The 26478-nt window shown below is 40.9% G+C and overlaps 3 protein-coding genes across 5 annotated transcripts in view; 2 read left to right on the top strand and 1 right to left on the bottom strand.

Annotated features, from left to right (window-relative positions):
- LOC117266048 (voltage-gated potassium channel subunit beta-2) overlaps positions 1-3357 on the top strand; it is a 33252-nt gene extending 29895 nt beyond the window's left edge. For both annotated transcript variants that reach the window (XM_033640995.2, XM_033640986.2), the window contains exons 13-14: positions 947-1035; positions 1203-3357. In XM_033640995.2, coding sequence (XP_033496886.1) covers positions 947-1035; positions 1203-1292 — 179 coding nt within the window. In that variant the 3' untranslated portion in view covers positions 1293-3357. The remainder of the gene's footprint in view (positions 1-946; positions 1036-1202) is intronic.
- A 3994-nt stretch (positions 3358-7351) lies between these two features.
- On the bottom strand, positions 7352-10425 carry LOC117266062 (sialidase-3). Its single transcript, XM_033641007.2, has 3 exons — positions 10052-10425; positions 9629-9868; positions 7352-9536 (listed from the first exon to the last, which is right to left on the bottom strand). The coding sequence occupies exons 2-3, from the start codon at positions 9851-9853 to the stop codon at positions 8529-8531; spliced, it is 1233 nt and encodes a 410-aa protein (XP_033496898.1). The 5' UTR covers positions 9854-9868; positions 10052-10425; the 3' UTR covers positions 7352-8528.
- Positions 10426-10512: 87 nt separating this feature from the next.
- xrra1 (X-ray radiation resistance associated 1) lies at positions 10513-18279 on the top strand. 2 transcript variants are annotated; one of them, XM_078172421.1, is made up of 17 exons: positions 10513-10995; positions 11609-11757; positions 12967-13038; positions 13128-13200; positions 13297-13394; positions 13606-13754; positions 14677-14781; positions 16092-16210; positions 16330-16382; positions 16464-16553; positions 16640-16733; positions 16817-16935; positions 17030-17206; positions 17299-17446; positions 17561-17676; positions 17793-17898; positions 17974-18279. In XM_078172421.1, the coding sequence occupies exons 1-17, from the start codon at positions 10902-10904 to the stop codon at positions 18156-18158; spliced, it is 1947 nt and encodes a 648-aa protein (XP_078028547.1). In that variant the 5' UTR covers positions 10513-10901; the 3' UTR covers positions 18159-18279. The 2 variants fall into 2 exon arrangements, with proteins under 2 accessions (XP_078028547.1, XP_033507436.2); XM_033651545.2 differs by having other exon boundaries at positions 17558-17676.
- The last annotated feature ends 8199 nt before the right edge of the window (positions 18280-26478 follow it).

The following is a 26478-nucleotide window of genomic DNA, read 5'->3' as shown; positions in this document are numbered from 1 at the left end:
TGACAGATAGTCCTTGAAAAATCATGTCCCTCCTCCTCTTCCTACTGCCTCTAATGGCATTTGCTAGAATCCACCATGGCACAGCAGAAACAACCAGCCAAGGAGCTAAGAGCTGTGGAGTCTCTAATGCAGCTGTCAATCACTGTTAGTTTGCAATCAAACTGTCAAACTGTCAGCTCTGATTAAATGTGAATCCAGATTCGGTTACTGCATTGCTTATTTCTAACCTCAAATGTTTTCAGAAACATATTTTAGCGTTAGCATGGTCACCTCACAGCAAGAGGTTTCCTGATTCGAACCCCAGGGTGGGGGAGCCCTTCTGTGTGGAGTTTGCATGTTTCCCCGTGTCACTGTGGGTTTTCTCCGTGTACTTCCTCCCACAGTCCAAAGACATGCAGGTTAAGTGGTGACTCTAAATTATCCGTAGGTGTGAATGTGAGCATGAATGGTTGTTTGTCTCTATGTGTCAGCCCTGTGATAATCTGGCATCCTGTACAGGGCACACTCTCGCCCAGTGTCAGCTGGGATAGGCTCCAGCCCCCCAGCAACCCCAAACAGGATAAGCGGTTACAGAAAATGAATGAATGAATCTGTCTCGTATACTACTATGTAAATATAGTAACAGTTTCAGTGAATGTGACAAAAAGTTGTTTTTATGAAAGTTACCAACTAAAGCTTTTATAACATGACATTTTCCCCTTCTTCATGTTTTATTAACAGTGTTTAATTATTGTTTAGCAAGCATGGTTTGTCCACCATGTATTCTGGCCTGTCTACTATAAACTAATTTGAGTAGTAGACCAAAGCATATTTGGTCATCTAATCTAAGGTCAGATTCTAGTGTGTTTAATTTTAAATACTATAATCCCAATATGTTCACTTTCTTGTGGTTATCACTGATATTATTCACTTGTAACTGAGCACTGGTTTTGTCTCTTTCTTGCAGCCTGGTGTCTGCGCAGTGAGGGAGTCAGCTCAGTACTTCTGGGTGTTTCTAATACAGACCAGCTACTTGAGAACCTGGGTGCCCTACGGGTAGAGCTTCTTCCCTTTTTTCCTCCCACATTAATAATCCTGCCTGACATACTGAACCATAGTCGTTTGAACCATTAGATACGCTACTCTGTGTGCAATTCAAAGTGACAAAAACTGACGAAAAACATATCAGATCACACTTTAAACTGATTTCTCCATTCTTGCAGATTTTATCCCAAATGACCCCTCAAACCATTACCGAGATTGATGCCCTGCTGGGAAACAAGCCACACTCCAAGAAAGAGCTGCGCGCCTGAAGATGCAAATCTGAGTGACAGATGATGTTTCGAGAAGACGAAGAAGACAATGACATTGGGAAACATCGCTTTTTGCTCTGCTGTATACTCAACAACTTGCATGTCCTTGGCAACATTATGCTTCCAGTATGTGCGCATATCCATTTTGCGCAATACATTGTATCATGTATGAAAAAAAAAGAAGATCTCTCAATCGTGAAAAAAAAAAAAACAGGTCATATATTGCTCACTGCCGATTGTTCACAGACTAATTATTTCCACAGAGGGGGAGGATGGTTGGAGCAACAGGTCTCTGCCATCCAAAGAGACCGAGAGATGTGAAAAGATATTCAACTATTGTCAAAGCAGATTTGACTCTTGTTAATCAGATGTTCTAAAGCGGGGAAAAAAAACACACACCTCTGTGCTAAAATGCAACTTTAAAGTGTGAATGGTGCTTTCATTGGACATCAGAGTCTCCTCCCCTCGCAGCTGCCTGTTATTCTGTATGATGTTTAGTACCCAGCAGCCAGAGAGCCAAAGGTTAGTACTCATGTGTCTAGCCTAACATTCCCCATAATGTGCATGTGACTGGTCTGCCACGCTCACTGCTTTACAGGGTTGGGAACAAAGGATTACTTGTTAAGTCATTACAGTGAAAAAAAAAAGCCTAATCCAGTCTGGTATAACTTGAAAAAAACAGCAGAGCACATGCTTTTAAAAAATAGGCAAATTGATGTATTACTTTGAAAGTAAATATTGTGAATATTTTTAAATATATTGAAGTTGTAACTGATTTGAGCACAAACTACTTGATCTAAATTAAAATGAATGAAATGAACTGCAACATTTTGAATTCGGCTTTTGAATTAGAGTGGATTATATCTCATTATAACAATCTGATATTGGCAATCAGGAATCAGTAGTGGGTAAGATTTTGAAAGTAACTTTCCCAACCCTGCTGCTTTCTCAGCAGTCTTTTTGCCTCTTCTGTTTGTAAACTGTGCGCATGTCCCTTTAAGAGAGAATAGCCCTATCGGGGTGTAAATGTGGCATGGCTTTTATGGCTTATGTAGATTTGCAGTGCCCTTGTAAGCCATTTTTTTACTCTAAATGGTCTGGCAGTCTGATCCAGGATCCGTGCTGGCGGGCATTCTTGCTTTAGACAGACTCTCTGCAGTCTGCAGACACGGCTGTGTGTCCATCCGACATATAATCTTTGTATTGTCCTAAACTGTATCAAAAGATGTTGACAGCACTCTCTCTCGACGATGCCGTTCTTGTGAAGAGCATCATTGTTTCTAGATCAGAGGTCTGAGACAGTCGGACTATGTGGAAAGGTCACTGAGCATCTGACACAAGGATTTGGACACACTGTGGTGAACTAGTAGTTTTCAAATGATAGGACATAAATGATTAGTCTGAGTTTATCAAATGTGATATGACTCTTGCCACAGGTCACTTGGGGTAAGATTTAGCAAATGTAACTTCTTTTTTTTTTGTGGAAGCCTAAAAATATAGCTTCTCTGCTCATTTCTCTGGGAGTTCTCTCTCTCTGTATCGTCTTTTCCCTCGATTCTTGCACTCATGCACAACTGGTTTTATACTGTGCATTTTATGTCTTTTCCCTTTAGTTTTGTATTGATTTCAATACTTTGTAATGTGAAGGGGGAATTTGTTCCTTTTGTGATTTTCCCATGAAAGCAGCACCAGTCTCCAGAGAGGGGGTGTGTTTTGATACATGAAGTTGTTTCAGTTGCTACAAGGTTACATTGTTCTGTAAATAGGCTTATCTGTCTGGCAGTGAGATAACGAGATAAATATATCAATCATGAAAGAATCCCTGATGGAGCAGCCGATACGTTGCTCCCCTCTGTGACTCTGTGATGATGTACAGTTCGACCGAGTGTAGCTTCCAGTGTACATAGACACTTCAGTCAAACCTTGAAAATGTAACTTTGCCTGCATAACTTATATTTTACTGTCTTGCAACAAAGAGAAACCAAAAGAGAGAAGAGACAACTCATACTGAATGTATCATGTCTGTTGCTCAAACCTATCTAACCTAAAGAGGCGAAGCACATAATGTCTTTTAAAGGTAGTTTCTTTTTGTGTTTGAACCTGTTACATAAATAGTGGGGGCGGTTGCTGCTCAGGAGGTAGAGCAGGTCGTCCTTTAATCACAAGGTTGGCCGACATGCTCTCACTCCCAACCTGTCAGATACAGCAGCTTGCTCAGTGGCTCTATGCTTCAAACTATGATGCTTTAGGTACCTCTCTAGCATCAAGTTTGGACATTCAGCGACGTTATGTCAGTTATGCACACTGTCTTTTTTAATAAAGTTAACAGGAAACGTAAATTTTTACACCAAAACTCCCAAACTGTTTGGTTAAGTTTAGAAAAAAGATCATGGTTTGGTTTGAGGAAAATTTGTGGCGTAACATAAAGTAGGTTAACGAGTATGTCATGTAACGTATGTGGTGTATATGTATGTATGTAGAAAGAGAACTGGATGCAGCGTTGGAGGCATCCACTTTTTTTACAGTCATCTCTGCCCCACTTTATGGGAAAAAGTCTTTTTGGGCCCAACGACATCACATGATGGACCCTGAAATTTCACGATTTACCCACTATATCACATTGGCGTCATAGTCCAGCACACCTCTTGGGGCCTGGTCTAACTATGTTACACAGTTTCAAAACTCAACATTACTTTTGGTCTCACACAGGGTACAAACAATGCTCTCCTGAATTAAAGTCCTGTGTTTGTTTGACCCATCCACCAGCCCTTGCTGTGAATGGGTTTACATTGGAGTTAACTGAAAGCCTAGTGCGTCTCATACAGATGCTAAAGGATGCCCTGTGCATCAAAATTTGACGCTGATGGCCACTAACCTAGCTGCCATATCTGACACCCTGGGAATGAGAAAGGTTGATAGTTCAATCTCCAGCTCCTACTGTCCACATGTCGAAGTGTCCTTGAGGAAGACACTGAACCCCACACTGCTTCCAATAGGCAAGCCAGCGCCTTGCATGGCAGCTCCGCCACCATCTGCGTATGAATGTTTGTGTGAATGGATGGATGAGAGCAAAGGCGGAGAGGCGCTATATAACTGTAGTCCATTCACTATTAAAAGCTGCAGAGCCGTCGTGCAAACGTTTACACTGGAATTTGGACAAAAGGGTCGTCCACACAGAAGATTCACGCACACTTACAATTCTGAGTCAAAATGTTTATAGAAAGTCAGAAAAGATTTACTATTCACCACTCTGAACCACTGAGTTGAAAGTTAAGGTTAGCTAACCTTCAGTGATAACAACTGGAATAAGCTGTTTATATGTATATGTTCAGGGAAATTAATTTATGAGCTGCATATAAACAACCTATCCCCAAAAACATTAGAAATAGCATATGGGCCACATGATGCTGTTAGTTCTAGGATTATAATCACCACCTCCAGTGCTCCCATGATGGTTTTTAAGTCCCTTCTGTACACTTCACTGAACAACGAAACAAGATTTTTCATTCAGCATTTTCACTTTAGAACATAAAAGAAGCAGCAGCTCATTGAACCACAGTTTTCCTCATTGTTACAACTGGTCAGCGCTCATAACTGAAGCCAGAAAACAAACACACAAGTTGATAACACCCACACCTTAATGCGTATCTCTCGAGCTTAAGTCTAGCTCGAACCCTGAACCAGTGTGGTTGCTCCATTTCTGCACCCAGTGAAGCTCTAAATATGCCTTTGTGTTTGCTTCCTGGTGTGTTACAATAAAAGGATTTGTTTTTGCAATGACGGCAACATGTACCGAGCATGGAAACAGTACCATGATTTTGCCTGTAGTGTACATGTATTGAAACAGAAATACTCTTTTAAATGACTTAAAAGAGTATTTCTGTTTCAATACATATACGCTACAGTACACTACATAGCTAGATTTGGCAGATCAAAAGCTTATCTATGTGTTTCTTTAGAGTGCTCCTTCTCCGAGAGAGCCGCCTGTGAAATCCCACACTGAATACTGTTAGTGCCCATGCAGACGTAGATTAAGCTGTTTCTTTTATTCCTTAGTGTTCCTCATATTGGCAAAGAAATGTTCTGAGTTGACACGACCAGACTTTTAGCTTTCTTGTTTAATGGTTTGTGACATTTAAGACAAACAGCTTTGTTTTGCAGGCTCACTCATTATATGTGTAACAAAGGCCCAGACCCAGAAATTGCACTTTTGAATTATTAACCGTGAGTATATATATAGATAAACAGTTGCATATGAAAATACAAAGCATATAAAGATGTCAAATTTGCACTTACACATGTAACAGTGGGATATATTTTGAGGTTTGGTAAATAATCATTCTAATCCTTGGGGATAATTTATGTAATGGGGAAACTAGGAATACATAACTATCAAGATGGATGAAAAATATAACTTTAACATGCAAATAATTCCTTGAAGTTATGCCAAGCCATGTGATATTTTCACTGCTTTACAAAATCAAAAAATAACTCAGTGTCTGGCAGCTTCACCTGAGGGCCCGGGGGTCACTCAAATGGATGATACAAGAACAATGTGCTAGTTGTGTGTCCAGCACTGATCCGTGCTGCTGAAAGAGCAGAGCCTGCTGGGATGCCACACATGCTTACCACAAACAGAAAACATCTGTGATGCCGACACTGCTAGCCTCTCAGTCACTGGACTCCCAAATGTCACCGGAGTGATAGATAACACATATGTGTGTATCACAGAAAGCCACCCTCTGATAAAGATTATCATATGTGCTGGAAGACGTTGGATGTGTCACCGCCAACGCTGTCGGAGAAAAACAGGTTTCACCGCATGATTCATCGTTCTTGTGAAGAAGCTGGTTGGACAAGGTGATGAAAAACAGAAAGCAAGGAAGTAGCTGGTCAGTCAGACGAGCACATTGGAGATTTACAAGATCCCACATCTAATAAAATACACTTAATACCTTGCCTAGTTGTTGCTTTTGTACCAGTTCGGCGGTTATATAAATGATCAGACACAGCAGTGAAGTACCAAGTAGTCTGTAGCTGCTGCTGTGAACCAAAGGGCACAGATGTCTACTGATATCCTCTTACAACTACAATAATTTAATAGAGCAGGCAATTCATGTCAGTATGAGTTGACCACCATTTAGTACATCTGCATCTGTATTGTGACATTAAATACAGTCAGTGAAGTTTAAGTGGACTTAAAGGGTTGCGCCTGTAGCCAGATCCTGATATATCTTATTACTCTGTACTATAGGCCTCCACTGTTAAACACACACATCAGTGGGCCACTCAATTGCACTGGGTAACCATCCTGCTATCCTGTCACTGTAAAAAAAATAATAATGGATGTAGGTACCGTGACCTCACCCATTGCTTTGTGGTCTCCTGTTTTGAAGCCTCAGGTTTGGCATTTTGGCTGTCGTCACCTTGGATTTTTGGAGCCAGAAGGTGACCATATTCAAACAAATTTAAATGGGTGACTTATATAAAAACCCACCCCCTGTACAGCTGCCATGAATTGGGAATTTAGCTAAAGTGCTTTTTTTTATAGTAATATTCTATTTGTCCATACACTCAGATGGCAAATCATGTCACAACACTGCTATTTTTCATTTGAAAATTAGTTTATGAAAAACTACAACACCCATAATGGTGGAGATATCATATTATTTGGAAAACCTAAAAAATACAGAATATCCAGACTCCATCCTCGACTAAAAGCTCCTTCCTGTCCTTAATTCATCCCAGCTGTCTGCACATCTGCTGAATCACATCCAACTCCCCACAGATCGTTTCACAACAAAAGTCCTCCACATCATTTCAACATGCCCTAAGCCTCCTTTAGCTGCTGAGGGAATTTAATGCTCCCGACAGCCGATAAAGTGTTTTTCATAGCTGCTTTTAAAACCACACCCATGCCCCATCTATTATCCCCTGTCCCTGTTTGACAGATAATTATTGTCCTACTTGTCTTCTTAAACAGATCCCTATAGCAGTAATACCTATAATTACACCACAATCCGAACAAAAAAATTGCACAAAACTGAACAAAACATGAATCGCGTGGTCACAGGTTACTTTTATTTTCTACTAAAATACATGTTTCATGCAGGTTTTGTCACTTTCCACAACAGTCAACAAAAACACAATGAAACTAGTGTGGAACCACCAGGAGGCTTTTTGCCTCACAACATTAGGCAAAGATGGAAGTTAAAGTCGCTCAGTACATTAGTGTGTACAGTAGTGTGTGTGTATGTGTGTGTGTGTGTGCAAATTCCTAGTGGCTTTATAAATAGTGAGTCTTCTTCTACATGCTGTCACATGCTTTCACTTTATAACCAACAGCCAGCCAATCATACCTGGCCATGATACTGCACTAAATTAATGATGCCTGGGGGAAAAAACCTGTTCAGAAAATCATGCTGAATGTGCCGGAAAATAAATAATAAAACCAAGGGAAATATTGCTTTTGAAAATGAATGTGATAGAAATCTTTGTACAGTACAAAGTAGCCAAAAACGCTCAGAAGCATCTCTCTGCTCTCCCCAAACTCATAGGTGTGGTACAGTTTGGTTGGTCTCTTCATTGATTAGCTGGATGTGGCGAGTAAAAAGTCAATGTTTATCTTCTCTGTCCAGTATTGTTGCCAACTGTGCGGCGCTCACTGTGACCCACAGGAAAGGTTGTGCACTGACAGGTTTGAGTTTAAACAGTGGAGTCGAAGGCATATGTGAATCAGAGTATACTAAATGTAAAGGAGCGACTGAGCATGAAGGAAACTCTACGCTCTACTTTACAAGGCCTGCTATGATCTTCGTACGAAAATAAAAAGAGGTAGGCAAATTCTCTCCACTGCTCAGAACACACTGACAGTTTAATAAGATGCAGAAATGGGCATGAAGTACTCGTCAAACATGCTACACACAAAGCCTGTTTTTAAGATGACAGTCCAGCACAGCATGCTCGCAATCAGCCACCCAACCTATTAAAAATAGTTTCCTTCCTTACACGACTGCTTGCATATTAATACTATTAAGACTTGGATTACTTCTTTATGTAAACAAGGAGACAACAAAACACACGACTCATGCATGCATTATCATCTCCAGACTGTAGAACAACAGTAAACACAGACAGATGTTACTGCACAGCATATTTAGTGACTTTTGCTTGGGTTTTTAGGTTGCGGGAGAATGTTAAAGAGCTTTGTTAATACAGAAATAAAGCAACCGCACTTCAGCGCATCTTCTTGTCTTTCTTGCTGCCTGTCTGCATGACATCATTAAGGGTAAATGACAAGAACGCGATCTGCTCAAGTTCACTTTCCTTCCCGCACTCCATCAGGCAGGAAAACTGATCCTTGTCTCCGTTGTAAGCCAGGTCGGAGTAGCCGCTGGGCCCGCTGTGGATGATCCTAGGCCTGTCCCACCCTGAGGAGTGCAGGGGGGATCGGTTCAAATACACGCCCATGTCCCTTCTGCCAGACTTGTTAGTTGGGTGGATGAAAAGGAGCCAGGTTTGTGTGTCTGGAGACAGGAGCGACGTGCCACAAGCTTTGCTTTCAGCGTCATCGTTGGGGACAAACTCAGGAGCAGGAAAGCCAATGACACTGCCTTGACAGCCTGAAGGTGGCTCAACAAGCTCTGAAGCAATGTGGGGTTTGTCAAAATACACACCGCTGTTCTCACTCAGGGCCTCACACCTGTGGCCTCCAGTGTTACGAGCATTGCAGTAAAGATGACTCCTGCCCTCGTGGTCTATGATCTCTGCCATTTCACATTCGCATGACTTTTTCCGAAGCATCTTACCTATTTGCCAAGTTTGGCCAAAGTCCGCGCTATAAAGTGACAGTGCACGTGGGTAGACTGTAAAGGGAATGGGGACGGAACAGCATCTGTAAGGGACGTAGTAAGCGTACGCTGGGATGATCAATCTGCCATTTTCCAGCTGCACACCGTGGCCCGGTCCCACAGCGAATGTGGCCCACTTATGGATAGTCTCACCAATAACACTTTCTGTTAAGTCTCTTGCATGACTCCAGGTTTGTCCGTCATCGCTGCTGCTCACACAGCAAAGACGTGCTTTGTTCTTACCTGTGATGATCTGCCTGCACTCTGAGGTGTTTCCCCAGATACAGACGAAAAATAAAAACAGTGTTTTGTTGTTTTTTTCATACACAGGGCAGGGATTCATAGTGCGGTGGTTTGGCAGGCATGCTGTTGACAGCTCCTGACTGGAGGACCACTGGAAAAACATGACAAAGGAGAACATTTTGAAAAGATGAGCACATACAGTGATGACAGTATTCAAGTAAAGGTTAATAACGTGGTTATTACCTGAACAGATCCATCATCTTTCAGTGTTCCTCTTCTCATAACAAGGATTTTGGCATCATTGTCAGAAGGCGAGGATCTTTTCTCTGCAAAGGCGAGGAAGGTGTGACAGTGCCTCAGATAAATAAGGGCAGGAATCCTGTATGTTATCCCACTTGGCTCCTTTTCAAACAAAGTTGTTTTGACCGGTTCCTCTCCGCTGCCACTCTTTGATGGCGTATTTCCCATGGTGGATCAGAGCTCCTGCAATTAAATATGTTACATATGCATGTCAAGTCTCGTTTCGTTTTTTTGTTTTTTTTTTAAATCTACAACAATCTTTACACTAAAAGAGTTCACACTCCAACAGCTCCTCACAGACACATAGGATTGCATTGTTACAAATTGCATCTAGCGTATATTGTGCGTGCATAACAAAACCCTCACCTTCACTTGTCACTCTTCACATCTGTCACCCTTGGTCTCTGCGTGAGCGGCATTATACCGTCTAATTTCTCGCCACAAAAGGGACCTCTGATGTTCACGACACTGATGCTATGGGTTCATCAGAAAAGAAGACGGCGCTGAGGCAAGAGGTGAAATCACACTCACTTCCGTGTTCGCTTAGACGCGTCCGGATCAAACTAAAAGTCGCGTTTGGCCACCTACGCCAGCTAGCGCTTCAAATATTTAGTATGGCCAGATATTCATTATCATACCGTGCAGGCATGACATCAAAATGACAGACGAGGTGGCTGCTATCTGTAAGAGAGCAGGAGCTATCAGAATCATGTAGAGACGCTGGTGTGCGGTGTCACGCATGCGCAATGTGGTCAACCCCGATTAGACGTTAGTTAGCTTGTGTAGCTAGCTAAACAGTTTAACGGACACGAGTCGAACATAAAGTCGTCTCAGTGAGTAATTTGATACCTTGTGTTTGTATTTGGAAAACTGCAGCATATTCGTGCCGACATATGTAAAATATCTCACAATATATTTGGGTCGTTAGGCGGACTATTATCTTATCATTGAATTCAATCTTTGACTAGCTGGGCTCACGGGTTTCTTCCGCCTTCGCCTGTCATGAAAACAGGCGCGCTCACTTCTTAGCGCCCCCCGCTGGATGGGAGGAGCAGCGCTCGTCTGACATGCTGTTGCTAGGATACTGAGCACTACAGTGTAGCTCCGGATCAAAATATATTGTAGCAAGTAGCCGTGCCAGTTCACCTCGTGAAGAGCGTAATTAACACTTGCATAAAAAGTTGTTTGTGATGAGTGGATTTCACAGGCGAGCAAGATGACTGCAGCAGCGTCCTATAAATTTGATCATGGACACAGCAATCCTACCAAATGTTTCCCAACCCGGACATTCCTGCGTCGAAGGAAAGAAGGTGGGTTGAGTTAAATAAGTATTAAAAAATAAAAATAAAAGTAAAAAACACCCCAGACATTAAAGTAGCATGTTAAAAACTGCAAACAGTTTCTGCTGCCATTGTTTTATGGCATATGCAATTTTATGTAGGCTATATGGCACATTTCATTACACGTAAACTCAAAGTGTTTTACATTGAAAGACAGCAGATAAAAGTATGATAACATAAGAAGCATAAACATAAGAATACAGTATGAGCAATAGTTATCAACATCAACATAATAATACAGAGAAAACAAAAACATCAACACAATCACGTGCAATCAAATGACTGTGCACACACACTAATTAACCATGAGCCTGGGAGAAAAAAAGTCTTAAATGGACACAGTTGTGCTGAACCCCAGGTCAGCAGGCAACTTGATCTAGTTCTGGGTACAGCTATAAAACCTCTGCCTGATGACCTGAGAGGCCTCATCGGGTTGTATGATAATATCTATGCAGTACCTGATATTGTGCAGAGTAACATGTTGAAATTTACGTGTATGTGTAAGGACTCTGGCTGCTGCATTTTGAATGAGTTGGAGCCATCCGACTGATTGTTTGGATGCTGAATTTGACTTTCCCTGTAGGTGCTGGTCATTGGCTTGTGGCTTACAGAAAGGCAGAGAAACAGAAACACAGGAACGTGCACAGACGAATAAAAGAGACTTGTAAAGAATATGATAGCAACAGAGGGGCTGGTTCTCCTCAAGGTAACACATTAGACGGACCTTTCCTGGTAAGTCACTGAAATATACTTAGGGACTGTTCTTTACGAATGTGGGTGAAGGGGGTGGTGCGAAACAAAAACATTCTTTCTGTCACATATTGATGTTTGGTTATGGACTTTCCACGTCCAGATATGTCATTCAAGGTACTCTGGGTGCATTGGTTGTTGATGTTCTGGGACGCCGTGTCAAGTCCTGCCTGTTACATGGATTGTCTGTTTTCAAAATACGCTTCCATTGTCACATGCAATTTACAGCTTGCATACAGTCTCTTTCAAAATAAATGCACAACATCGCAAACACCACAACACCACAAATTGATGGCTTTTTTCCTTTAACAGCACACGCATGCGGCTGGGTTTGGAAAAAAGAACAGGGTTTGGCTATGGGAAGCAAACACTGGCCTCCTGGATGAAAGTTGGTGGTTGCTGGACCCATCCACCACCGCTCCCACCCACCCTACACGGGTTTCCACCGCCTTAACTTTAGTTGTTTTCCCGCTGGCTGGCGTAAAGAATGACGGCAACCAGCCGCGTATTATGCTGACGTGAAAGGTTGGGCTTTTTTTGTCGCTGTCTGACATGCCGGATTTCGACAACTTGGGAGTGAGACTGAGTTGTGTGAAAGGGGGAATCATTTTTTAAGCACTGGGGAGGGATTTACGTCTTTTATTTTAGCTTAGGGGAGGGGCATATAAATAAATGGTTGTATTTTGTAATTATTTTACCACAGATTTGTTTTAAAAAAACATGCAGTTTCTTTAAAATCCCCAAAATTACACCATTTATCACAGCCAGAAATTGTAAAAACAGAAATAATTGTTGGGTTTTCAAATTTCTGTTGGTCCTTGGACACATCGTGTGTGACAAAGGCTTCCATCAGAAATAAAAAACAAACCAAAATAAACCCAAATCTGAGTTTAAAATAGTGATATTTTCAACTTTTAACATTTGACCTTAAAACATAAAAGAGTAAGTTTAAAAATTAAATAACTCATTTATATTAGAGAGAGGGTCATGCATTTTCCGCCAGTCACTCAGGGAGGCTCAAGGAAAAATATTTGTAGCTTCAGGAGGGTCAAAAAAAAAAAAGAAGGGGTCACACCCCAGCCGTCCCCATCCTCTGATGAGTAAAGAACAGTCCCTTATGTGACCCTTATTTGACGAATGATCCCATGACCTGTTGCCTGTTAGTGACCCCCAAACAATTTTCTTTTGTAGCTCCAGTTACACTGTGTTGATAAGCCGTATGAGCTCTGTGCTGTTGACATCAGTGAGCAGAAACTGAACTCTGTAAGAATCAATTTTATTTTTTGTTATAAAAAATATTTGGTCGTCTGCAGATTAAAACAATAAAAAGTTTGTTTCCTTACTGTGTGCAGGTTAAGCATGAAGAACTCAAGGTGTTTGATAATGTAGCCTACATCGATGCATCCATTAACTCCCTCTCTTTAGGTGATTATTATTATTATATATCATACACATGTACCTTTAATAAGTTTGAGTGCCTGTTGCAAAAAGTGGTGACTCTCAGAAAATGTTTTCCTACAGGGTCTTTCAGCAGTTTCGTGTCTTTAAGAGAGCTCTCTCTGTCATTAAACGGGATCAGCAATATGACGTTTCAAGCTAGTGACTTTCCTCATCTTAAGGTAAGATGATTTTGACATATACACCAGTGTTAGTCAGAGTCCAATACCAGTATCATAAATGCCATAGCCCGACAGAGCCGCAGCTAATGTAGAGAATTTAAGTGTGTAACATCAATTATATGTTTAAGTGCAATATCTCAGCCTTGCATTCTGCTAACAGGTGCTTGTAGCAATATACATATATCTAAATAATTTCCTTTTATCCTCACAGGTTTTGGATTTGTCCTACAACTCTTTGTCAGCTGATGATATTGTTTCCATTGGGCAGCTTCCACGTCTAAAAGTCCTTCATCTGACTGGAAATCAGCTTCATCATCTTCCTCCTGATCTGGGTTCTTCCAACCATGACACCACTCAGCTGTAAGTATCTTATTTTCTATGAAGCAGCAATGTAGGAGTAACTAGGTACAAAGTTTGTCATGGGATTTTTAGTTCAAAACCATGCCTAGAACATGAGCAGACACCTCAAATGAACAGGTTTTGTCTGTCTTCTTTGATGTATATTTATAAAAAGAAATCCATCTCTCCTCCAACAGTATTTGTTCTGGAGAAAATGGCAAAACTCAAGTACATGATTGATTTAATTAGCGAGTGTGGGCTTGCTTTTCTGTCCCGACTTCACACAGGTCAGCTCTGTCAAACACTGCTTTGTGTAATGGCTGCTTCGCCAGTGAGACGGTGGCAAAAAGCCTACTTTCCATTTAAAAGCTATTCCACAAAAACTTTGATATGAGTCATGGGGAAGCTGGCAGAATGAAAGACAACTAATCTGTTTCGTAATATGTTTTCAGCAAAATGCAAATTCATCCTCTAACTACAGTCTGGGGCTGCCTCCAGTCTGCTCAGAAAATATCCCCGATTGATGTCCTTAAGCAGCCACGTTATACAATATCTGTCTCACATAGTGTTACCTTCCCTTTATGGTTAGTATTTAAAGTTCTTAAACCAGCACTGATGCTAATAATAATCACTGCATTGGTATGATTTCACAACATGAGAACCTGTCCAAAGAGTTTATTTCAGAGAAAGGCCACAAACAAGATGCATGTGAAACAGTTTTTCAAATTGACCAAGAGGGGGTGTACAAATGCTCCAAATTCACACTCCTGATTCTGCTAAAGCAAATGTAATGACACTCAATACACCTGCTCTACAGCCAGGTATATAAAGTCCAGCAGAAACTGGTGTGCACATACGGAGTATGTTACTTTAAATGTATGTATTTATTAGTATGTGGATTTTATGATGTTGGTGATTTTTTTTCTTTTCTTTTTTTGTACAGGCCACCCAAAGAAGAAGACACACAGTTTAAAGCTCTTGAAGTCCTGATGCTTGACGATAACAGACTGACCTCTGGAGTCTTCAACAGTCTTGCAAACCTCAGGAGGTCGTGATGTGGTTTGAAGTTTGCTATATAAAACAAAGTATTACTTAAAGAACCAGTGTGGAGAACTTAGCGGGATATATTGGCAGAACTGGAATATAATTTCAGAGTTGTGTTTTCATTAGTGCATAATCACCTAAAACTAAGAATTGTTGTGTTTTCATTAGCTCAGAATGAGCTGTATATAGTTACATAGGTAGTGGGTCCTCTGCCACGGAGCCTGCTATGTTGCACTGCCATGTTTCTATAGTAGCCCAGGACAGAGAAACCACACACAGGGCGCCTGACTTTGACAAGTGGGTACAGCTGCAGTTGGAGCGGCTACATAATTGCCTACTATACCTACTTGTCAGTCCATGATCAGCCCCTTTCGCCCATTGACCTGGAAGTGGAAGCCATTACAAAATGCTTAGTTAGCAATTAGCTAGCTATGAAGTGTTAGGTTAAAAGAGAGGCAGTTAAGGTTAGGGTCAAGGTTACATCTTATTACTTACAAGGAATACACATCTAAATGTTTCTTTTCAAGTAGATTATTGCTATGTTTGTCCTCATATTTATTCACTACAATGTTGCATTGGAGCACAGTTCAGATAACCATCGTGATGGTGGATTTGTCTTGCACAAGTGGTGGGCATGGTTTTTAGGTGTGTGTTGTGTATGCTGTAAACAGAACGTGTCTGCAACTACACATGTCTCGTCTTTGAAGTAATTGGACATGGAGGCCAAACCATGTATAACAGTGTCCGGGTCTGTCTTGCAATGCCATTTTCCTATAGACTTACAATGGGAAAGAGACGCCTGTAAATCAGTGGATAATTTTTTTTGTGAGCATCCACAAAATGACACTATCAGAACTTGAATTCGGTCTGCTAACATTTCAAAAGTCCACAAGAGCCGCATGATTCAATCATTTTATTCCCATTTAAGTTAGTGGAGGGCTAAAGGTGAGGTTAGCCGCTCAGCTGGCTTGCTGTATGGGCCCAACGATGCTGAAAATCCAGGTAATTTTGTATCTAGGAAATCAAAGTCTTTTGGCTTCATGCATTACTGAGAAACTTCCATCGGAATGAACATGGCCCTGCCTCCAACACTGCAGCCAGTTCTAATATGTTTACGTCCTTTTGCATTTTTATATTGAAGTGTCAGCTTGAAGTTGACGCTGCAAATGCACCTGAAGGCCACAGTTATCAGTTGGCTGCAATCTGCAGCTCCACCACTAGATGTCACTGGTCCTTTAAGGCAGACTTGTATATCCCTGTGCATAACAGGACCTGTGGGAACATTCATGAAGCATTTCTAATTGTCAATTACAGGCTAAGGTTTTTAAACCTACAGGGGAACCGCATTTCTGAAATCCCATATTTGCAGCTGACGGGGTGTTCAAAACCATGGCAGACTTCTATTGAAGAGCATGCTGGAGAAGAGGGACTTGGTAAATGGTCACCTTGAAGTCATCTGTAAATAACTTAACAATGGACCTGTATGTTAGACTTTTCTCAACATCCTCAGAAAAATATTAAATATTTAGTCACTTTTATCTCCTCATTCCAGCCCACACTGAACCAAATCCTGACACTGGTGAAAATTTCAAGACAATCTCACAGGTAATTTGCTCTAATGATGGTCTTTGAGATGTGTCATCACCGTGTTTCCCATATTTTAATTATCTGTGTTGCTCACCCCAGATCGCTCACAAGAAAAACTGGGACAACCACCTCAAAGGATCCAATTTCCCACTACCAGAGCTTCAGTTCCTGAATTTAGCTGACAACAAGGTGTGTTGGATAATTTGTACAAATAAATCAACCATGACCCCATTTAAAAAATGAGCTAACATGTCTCATCAGTGTTTCGTCATCAGATTGCCGAGGAAGAAGCAGTGATGGCTGTCAGTCTTTTCCCGATGCTCAGAGAAATTGACCTTCACTCCAACCCTCTGACCACAAAGAGAAGTGGTAATCCTTCTCTCTTCTTCTTCCAAGAGTTTTTAAAGATTGACTCTGAATTTTGAATGCTGGATGTCTTTGCTGGGGCACAGGAGACCCTCCGTTACTGGCCTACTACCTCCAAGAGAGACTGGGGATAATGATAAAGCGTAAGAAGACACAGGAAGTTGTGAAGCACCCACTGAAGGTGTCCACTGATCCAAAATGGAAGGTTGGATGTGTTCTGCATTGTCGATTCTTGATCATGACACTCCAGATGTGGCAACATGACAGTTATCTTCTTTTGACATATTTATGTGTTGCAGGTGGAAGAAAAAATCCCAAAGGTGTTGAAGAAGCCAGCATTGATGAACGCACCCTGTCCTTCTCAAACTCATGTTGAGAAAAGTGAGGCGACTGTCGAGAGAACACAAGAATCAGAGGGCGAGAATAGCTGGGACGACACCCTCCAAGAAAACACAGAGCCCTTCTTTGTTACTCAGGTATGTACATGTCCAGTTTTTGTGGTTTCTATATGCCTCCTCTGTTTTAATCTCAGCATTTACTCTCTTGACTGAATGTTATTCATGTTCAGGCAACAGATGTTCCCAAGTACGAGTTTGATCTCCAACCTGGTGAAAAAGAAACCGCAGAAAACAAGGACGATATCATTCCTGAAAAATTCCCATGCTACAAAATGTTGATGGATGCGAAACCAAACCCTGATGTGGTGGAGCCCGTTGGTGAGGACTGCAGTTTCACCTGCAGCTGTTTATTTTTGTACGTTTTCCTCAAGCCTTGAAAAGTTAGAGAAAGAGAATATTCATGTCTTTTTTTTTTTTTTTTCCCTCCAGCAGGAATTCAGACCACTGTTCGGATGCTGGAACACGCACTGAAGAATCTTAATATTTACAGAGACTCTAAACCAAAACTTGATAGTATCCAGACGCCATACAGAGGAAGAGAGAGAAGGGTTTAATATTTTGCATTCACACTCAACCTTACTGTCAAATTTTAATAAATCAAGCAAGTACTTTAAAGAAGAAAAGAAATGTCATGACTTTAAAAGAATAACTTTTTTCTACACAGATTAAAAACCTTCCACCTTTGAAGCCAATAAAACACCCCACTGAAAGGGTCCATGAACTGATCAAGGAAATCAAAGAGAGTACGACGATCAGAGAAGTCCCCTTAAGTATGTGCATTTCTGATACAGTGGATGTCAGCTAACTTTACCTTTTCTCTGTGTAACATTTTGTTCTCTGTACAGGCAGTGCCATACATGGCACAGGCGTTAACAAGCAAGAGCATAAGGAAGCTCTGTCCCTGCTGAGTGACATCAAGACTAAGCACAGGATGGTGTATAAGAAATCAATGGAACAAGCAGCCAGCATCAAGTCTGATAGGAACACCAACCAAAGCAGAGCAGACCCCTCATCTGTGCAGACGCTTTAAGTCATATTCAACTGTGGTTTTCTTACTGTCTTGATTAACAACTTGTTGATGTTGAATGATTGATTGATTGATTGATTGAAAACAAACTCATCTTTCACAAATAAAAGTATATATAACTCAACCTACAGCAGTCAGTAGATCATTATGTACATTAGGTATTATAAAAGCTTCAGCCCCTGAGGTTTAGATAACTGCTGGTGGGACTTGTGACCGGGTAGCAACCCCTGAAATTACTGTGATTCTTTCTGTTCCCCTGAGTCCGATTAACACTATGACAAGGACAAACTGATGGTTTTAAGCAGCTGCTCCATCACTGCCGCTGTGACCAAAATGAACCCAGCATGCTTGCATAGTATGCATCAACTGTTTGCCAAAAGAGTTCAGCAGTGATAAAAATTTAACTGTGCCTTCCTTGGGAGAAGCCAATTTGAGTATGTTTGCATAGTGTTTCCTCTGGACCGACCTGTTTCCACGAGCATGTCCTTGAATGCAGCAGGCTACAAATATTAATATGTTTAATTCTGGTATTAGTCAACAGGCTGTGATAATTAGTGAGGTAATGTGGATTCCAGTGCACATCTTGTTTATCTCCATCCTGCAGAAGTGTCCTGAAGCAACAAAGCAAATGTTGCTGCTCTGGCTTCCTTCATTCATCCCACTTTTCACCTTCTGACAAGTGAAGAAAGACAAAAGACTTGTGTAGATTGCTAAAATACCACAATAAAATCCACACTGAGCCCAGTGGTAACTGAAAAATACGAGTGTTTTGTTGACCAGATGTACTTTTTCCAAACAACGAATAACCTTAATGGCATGGTTTGATGCCAACCACTTTGAATGTTCTCAGCTCATGAAATGGTCGCCATCAGTTGTCATCAGAAGCTTAGATTTCAGGTAGTATGGTCCTACTCTACCTCTTAGGTGGCAACCTCTGGTGGCTGTGGTAATGATGACTGGAGCAAAGGAGGTGATGTACAAAGAGCAACAATTTACGAGAGGAGGTCAGGGTGGATGGATGAGTTGTCGCTGCTGCATTATTAAAGGAAATGGCCACTTTAGAATGAAAATACAGACAGTACTTACTGACCCTCATCCCGACAAGAAGTCCAGTGTAGTTTTTTAATCCACAAAACTCATTCAGGGTATCGGAGGATAACAGCTAGCCGGGTCAGTAAGTACTGTCTGTATTTTCATTCTAAAGTGGTCATTTCCTTTAAGGATCCCACTGCTTCTCTTGGCAAGTCCTGCCCTACTGTACTGTGATTGGCTATGACTAACCCTAACCATGAGCTTTTTGCCCAAACTGCCTTTGACATTTATGCATTAATGTGATGAATACTAGCATCACAGCAAGTAGTGCAAGCCAATCATAGCACTGTCCAATCTGTACCGCAAAACTAATTTGTTCTACGCATGTGTATGATGGTTGGGGGTTAGGTGTTTACCTCGAATAGTCTGGGTCAGGAGAAAGGACCTGAACAAACTGAGTTTTTGGTACGGATTGGTAGTGACATGGGTCAAACAAACACAAGACTTTTACCTGGGAGACCGCTGTTCATGTCCTGTGTGAAACCAAAAGTCAGTGTTGACGTTACGTTGCATTATGTTACGTTACATACGAAAGTATTTTAACCCACACTATGATCTTTTCCTAAACCTAACCACGAAATTTCGGCACCTAAACCTAATTAAAGTGAAACTGAGACCTAATGAAACTGCACCCAATGTTGGATATGCACCTTCTGGCCTCCTGGTAGCAGCCATCTGAAGCATTATAATGGTAGTGATAACAACTGATAATGATTATTTAATACCCTGATAACATGTCAAATGCTTTAACACCTAAAAATCAGCTAGAGAGTATATATCCTGTAAAGTGTTAGGTAATTGGTTTGATAGACCATTGATCCACTGTCCCACAACTGATAACTATGACTAATATCTTTTGTTTTGCTGAGTCTAGTGGACCTGCTCTTATAGGTCTGAGATAGAGCAGTGTGATTGTATGAATTCAGTATCATCTCTCAGTAAAGCGAGCTGTGATAATTTGTACTGGGCAGGAACAAGAGAGCTTAGAGGAACAGTAGTGGTTTATAACTTTAAACAGACGTCTGCAGCTCGGTATGATTTACAGTCCACATTCTTAAACACATAAAGGATAATGTGTTATATACTCCAAGTTGACACTTCATATGTGGCATTTCCAGCGAGCTTAAAATAAATGTTTTTTCATTTCTAGTCATGTTCTGTTTTTGTTGTTCATTCCCCTTTTGATTTCATGGTCTCGTCCTTCATATGACTTCAATTATTCTTCTTCAGAGCAGCTTGCAGATGTGGAATGCAGGTTCAGCCCAGGTGGAATAAATCAATAGGTACTCTGAAGATATTTCATGGGACTCTGCATTCTTAAATTCAAGTGTGGATATTTCCCTGCTTCTGTATGTATTGAATTATAAGTAATATACGTGTGTCACACAGTGAGCACAGAGCTTTCCAGTGGATACTTTATGGTTAATATTTCTTGGATCTTGTCATTCTTTGGCATATGTTTGACATTTTCATTTTTGAATGTAATATTAACTGTTTAAGCTTTCATTTCTTATCCTTTTGAGGGTTGTGGAAACTATTGCAAAGCCGTCTTCATTTATAATCTGTATTATATGTATATATACATAGATAAATATATATCCATATGAAATTCCTCTGAAATGTCATGTCATTCAAAACCAACTCTCGCATTAAAAGTAGTGCAATTTGAAAATCTGATTTTAAGATACCTAACAGATAGATTACGCTACACATTGTAATAAGTGTTAACAATTTATTGTTAGGATATGACAATGAGGTTCACTTTAAACAGTGTTTGGTCTGGCAAATAATTTCAAGTTTTGAGGACATTCTGCAGTTTCCTGATTTATGCGATGAGGCAAACACCTGGCCTTTAGTCCGAGGGTCCAGTTTGGGTCTTTTCATCTTTAGCGGTATATTTGATGGTAATGAGGACACTGTGCCAAATGGCAGAGATTTGACACGCTGCAGAAATACTATTTTCCAGTCCGCTGGAGCTCAGCTCTGCTCAGCAGAGCTCGTTTGTTTTGCAAAGATATCCCACAGTATCAGACACCACAGCTGCTAAAAATATCTGATGCCCAATGTTATCAAAATCGTGATAAATCTCTTCAGAATTATTGTTTTTTATCCATAATACTAATTCTCTTGGCTCAATTGCAACTCCACTAAAGGCCATCTGAGGATTTGTTGTTGCTTGCAGTGAAAAGATGGAGTTTGTTCTTCAGCCAGTGAGTCCTGGCATGAATTTATTTTTTTTGCCTGAACAAAAAGCTGTTACTGAGTAATTTTGAAGTGATAATGATTAGTACTTCAGGCGTCCACGGTTCGGTTGCATAAGTGCAGTGTTTTCATGCAGGAATTCTTTGATGTAAAAAATAAATAAATAAATAAAAAATGGACGTACTATTGTGCAAGAGGTTGTTATGTACACACGTATGTTTCCACAGTTTTGGGCAATAATCAGTCACAGTAAAAGCCTTTATATTCTAAGCAGTCAGTGGGCATTCACTGATTTCATCACATAAAACTCTTAAGTAACAGAAAATCTGAAACAATTTCTCCCCACATACACAAGTTAACAAGATGGGGAAGAATAGTATGATTGTGGTCAGATGATTACATTTCTGCTTTTGTCATTACTTATCTCTTGATGAATAAACCTTTTCATTGTCTGCTTGTGTCAACTATTATAAACTCCCGGCTGTTCCTGCCACTTTTACACTTCCCAGATCACTTTGTACAATACGCACTACCAATCGATCAATCATTTGTTTGAACAATTAATCAAACAAATGAAATAAGTTCCTAATTATTCCTGGTCACACACCCTCACCACTACTTTTGACTTCAATCCTAAAAGATGTTAGCAGTCAGACGTGTAAAAACAAAACCATAATTCCCTTTTGTGTCTGATCAGGCAATGAGTTTGTAATCAAAGTGAGTCAACATTGTCAAGAAATACCATCAAACAGAACATCTGTTAAAGGGATAAACGGTCATTTTATATTGTGCTTCCATAAAGTCGGTTGACTCACAAGAGACATACCACAAAAAAGAACAATCAGAATCAAAGCAGCGAAGGTTGAGATATCCAGACTCTTAGTCCCTTTTGGTTCAAGCTCCAAAAACATTGTTCATTTCCCATAATGCAACTTGATCATCATGATCTTCATATTTCATTGAAACCTCCCTGTCTGGTAATTGCCCATAGACTGAAGGTGGAAGTCACAGCTCCACTTCCCCCCACTGTACAAAAATGATGCCAAAATATCCTAGATAGGCCCACTGCCATCTTGTGCTGGGAATGTCCTTTGGAGGTGTGTGTAGTGATATCGAGTTCCCGCCCATACACCTGTCCAACCAATCGCAAGCAGCATCACTGATGGTGAGCATACTAGTTGGCACACATAGCTGTCAATAATGACATCGATCCCCCATTTTCAACACCAAATTACTAGTTTTAACCATCAGAAAAATGAACTACCTAAAATTACAGAAACCATCACTGGGAAGAATTTATTTGACGTGTACTTGGAGCTCTTAGTTTGGCAAATGTCCCATCTACTAATATGGAGGGGCGGAGTTTAAGACCTATACTGCAGCCAGCCAGCAGGGAGTAATCAAGATATTTTGGCTTCACTTTTGGGGAGCTGTCATATCATTCATGATTATATAGGCTATTGTCTGTGCTGTAAACCCAAGCTGAGATAACCCTGATGACATCACTATGACACAATGACATGTCTCCTCTTCCTCCCACTTACAAAACTGAAGCCACAATATCAATTATATCAATTATACCAATTATACTGCAGCCAGCCACCAGAGGGTGATGGCTGCACTTTATGGGTCATGTGTCATGCCCACCATCTTTTCACCAAACTTCTCCCATGTGCCAAGCAGTCACATTTTCATCCCGATCATGTCACATGTCACCACTTGGGTGCATCTGCTGTTGACGTTCTAGGGTGCTGTGTCAATTTCAACCTGTTACATGCACTGTGTCTTTTCAAAATACACTTACAATTTCAGGTGAACACCGACCTCCCAGGTGAAAGCCGGTGATTGCTGGGCCCATGCTACCACCCCTCTCACCCACCCTACTTGGACTTCTCGTCCTCTTGACTTACACTGTTATCTCGCCGCATTTCCCCCAATGCTGTCAGACACCATAACACACTGATAGCGTAGATATAAATGTTTTATTCTAAAAGTAAAACACAACAATTCCTATTTTCAGGTAATTATAAACTAATAAAAACATAGTTATGAATATTATAATCCATTTCTGTCAATAGACGCCTTTAAACCTGCACATGGCTCTCAACATGGCAGTAGCTGAGCAGATGGCTAGTGGCTAATGGTGCTAACAACATGAACAGTGCTAACAACAGCAACAACACTGACAGAGCTAATAGTGTTTAGCTTATATTAGTGGCATTTTTAATGTAAAGTGTGACATCATGGCTTTTCAAACATCACTACAGACATCTGGCCTGCTTATAGTAGTGATTTACACCTAGTGACCTCACAGAGGCATGCATGCTAAAGAACTGAAATGGCCCATTAATGCGACAAATCACTTCAAGACTGAAGATAATAACACAGTCCACACATCTATAATTTGTATCTTACAATGTTGTTATTCTGGAGGTTTCATTGTAATGAGCACAGAGTCAGTGGCTGAGTGAAGCCAATAGATCACCCATGTCACTGTTTTATTTTTACTGGACTCTTTCTCACATTAACATCAACACAGAATAAACAAAAAGACAAAAAGGCTGAGTTGTGCTTTTCCTCTGTGACCTCTTTTGTTCTTAGCACGAAAAACTGATGAGGTGAGTTATTAACTGAAAACACATTTTCGTCCGTGCTCCCAGTGATATAACAAACTCTGGCAGGAGAGTGAGATACTCTGTCCAAAAGCAAAAATAACAAAAGACATGAAGGCATCGATGGTCTGTGCCTTAAACAAGATGGATCTTTGTTTATATATCTATAAGTGTTTGTTTTTTTCATCTGTGTATTTCAGCGCTGCACATTCTCACATCTGGAGCAGTCATCACTGCAATCAAGCCTTGAGAAATGTTTGGGTAAGATTTGTTTGACTCTCAAATTGAGGGCCAACAGTTAAGCTTTGCGAATAACCTTGTGGAGACTCAGACACTAGATTTGGCTTGGGAAGAATAGGCCCTGAATACCTCATCAACACTCCTCATTACTCGAGTGCCAAATGAGTTCACTGCGGACCGGACCTATTCATTATTTCTTTTGATGGACAATTGAACTGTAACACACTTATCATGTAATCCTGGAGAGGCTTCGGATGCTCTGGCTGGCAACTGAAAAGAGGCCATTATTAGTTACAGATCATAACCGTGAAGTTGTGGTTGGTCTTCTTCATCCAGTGAAACAAAAGAGCTCGCTGGGGTCTGTCTTTAATAGTTTACAGTCATTACAAGCACGTGTTTAAAATATTGACCTTTAAACCAAACCACTCAGGATAAGGGGATGAAGACTAAAGTGTTCATGACATGTATCCTGGTATTGTCCGTGTTCTCTTGGCCCGACTCCAATCATCAGCTAAAATGATCAGGGCCAACTTAATTAACGAGAGGGTAAGGGTGTAAAAAACAGAGCCCTTGATAGATTTCGGAAGTATTTTGATGAAGTATAAACTCAGGGGTTCTGCTGAGCACCTTAATCAGCTATGAAAGCAAACACATCTATCAGACTTAATTAACTTAACACAATTTGGCTCCCTTTGAATCAAAAGACTGCCTGATTGATTTGCAATGCTTCAGTTCCTCACAAACACTGTATGCATCAGCAAGGAACTACCTGCTGCAGCACACGAGGAAATGTTTTATTTAATCTTTTGAAATTAGTTCAACTCAGCTGCGTTCCTTTGCAAGACAGCGCGATTACCGCAGAGCTACAAAGGGTAAATGTGTAATGAAATCTTTTGACGTGAACCATTTCAAAGCCTCCTCTGTGACACGCATGACTTGACGTTCTCTGATATAAAACAACAGCAAATGAGATTTGTTAATATCACAACAGTGGCTCAGAAGTGCCTCCAATCCTGGGCCGAGTCGTGACCCCGAGTCTCACATTTTCTTCACTTCTCGCCGAATCTGGGCTACATGGGCAGCAGGGCGGAGTACACATACACAGAGAGCTGACCGACTGCATGATTTATACCTACTGACTGCCCCCAGCTGTTACAATTGCCAGAGCCAAGACTAAGCATGCATAGCTGAATTGGCCCATGAGACGAATTCAAACATCCACAAAATGAGGACTGATAGGATTTCCATCAAAAAAAAAAAGAGACAAAGATAGCTTTCCATGCAGCATGTTTGTTTAAAATCAATCTCGTTTCAATACTGTTTTCACTTAAAGACTTGCATGGGAAAATGGCAACGTGAAAATGTTAATTACTAATTTAATTTGGCAGCAATAAAGTAGAACGCCCCTTTCTCACCCTTTTGACTGGAACAGCCTCTCTGGACAACTGAGGGAGAGACTGTTGCAAACTGTCAGGTCCAACAGCTTACACAAAAATATGACGGCCTTTTTGTGAGAGTAATGAAGGGGAGTGCGTTCATTTCAAAATATTGTTTCATGCCTTTAGTGAGAGACAGACAGAGCTGTCTGGCGCAAAGTGTGAAAGAAACACAATGAGTCATTGTGGAAGGGGAGGGGACGCAGAGAGCACGTCGGGAGTTCACAGAGAAGGGAAGCAATATTATTCTGAAGCGCCCACTCGGTCTAGCAAATCTGCAGTTGCACACTGACTGAGTCATGGGAACCGCAGCGATAATTTGACACCTGTTGATCAAACAGGCCTGCGGACAGACTGCACACAGTGCTGCTGAGCAAAATGGCTGCTTTCACAGATCATGCTGACATGGGTTCCAGGGAGCTCATTATTTCCATGACATTGTCTATAGCATATATTTCAGTGTTTGGATTGGGAGTATTGTCCACTTCCTTTACTCTGTGTTGTGGAAATACAGACAGACTACATTTAGATCTAACAGTAAAATCCCATCTGTTGCCCATAGCTGAATCCCCACAACAGAAATCTATAACACAGAGATGTGTTTATCATTTTGGCATGATCTATAAGGTCTCTGTTTACAATGGGCCCTCTGATGGCCAGGAAAAAAACATGAATACATACATACATTATATACATGCAGCCATGGGTGTAGACTTTGGGGGGATGCAGGGAATCAGCACT

Source organism: Epinephelus lanceolatus, chromosome 11 (assembly GCF_041903045.1).
Source record: "Epinephelus lanceolatus isolate andai-2023 chromosome 11, ASM4190304v1, whole genome shotgun sequence".
NCBI classification, from domain to species: Eukaryota; Metazoa; Chordata; class Actinopteri; order Perciformes; family Serranidae; genus Epinephelus; species Epinephelus lanceolatus.
This window is presented reverse-complemented; position numbering and strand designations above follow the sequence as displayed.

Bases quoted from the DNA above. Each gene is read 5' to 3' on its own strand.
- LOC117266062 (XM_033641007.2), bottom strand. From the start codon at position 9,853: ATGGGAAATACGCCATCAAAGAGTGGCAGCGGAGAGGAACCGGTCAAA. The intron at 9,537-9,628 runs GTAATAACCACG...ATGTTTTTCCAG, and splicing joins AAGATGATGGATCTGTTCAG to TGGTCCTCCAGTCAGGAGCT.
- xrra1 (XM_033651545.2), top strand. From the start codon at position 10,902: ATGACTGCAGCAGCGTCCTATAAATTTGATCATGGACACAGCAATCCT. The intron at 13,201-13,296 runs GTGATTATTATT...GTTTTCCTACAG, and splicing joins CATTAACTCCCTCTCTTTAG to GGTCTTTCAGCAGTTTCGTG. The intron at 16,936-17,029 runs GTTGGATGTGTT...TATGTGTTGCAG, and splicing joins CCACTGATCCAAAATGGAAG to GTGGAAGAAAAAATCCCAAA.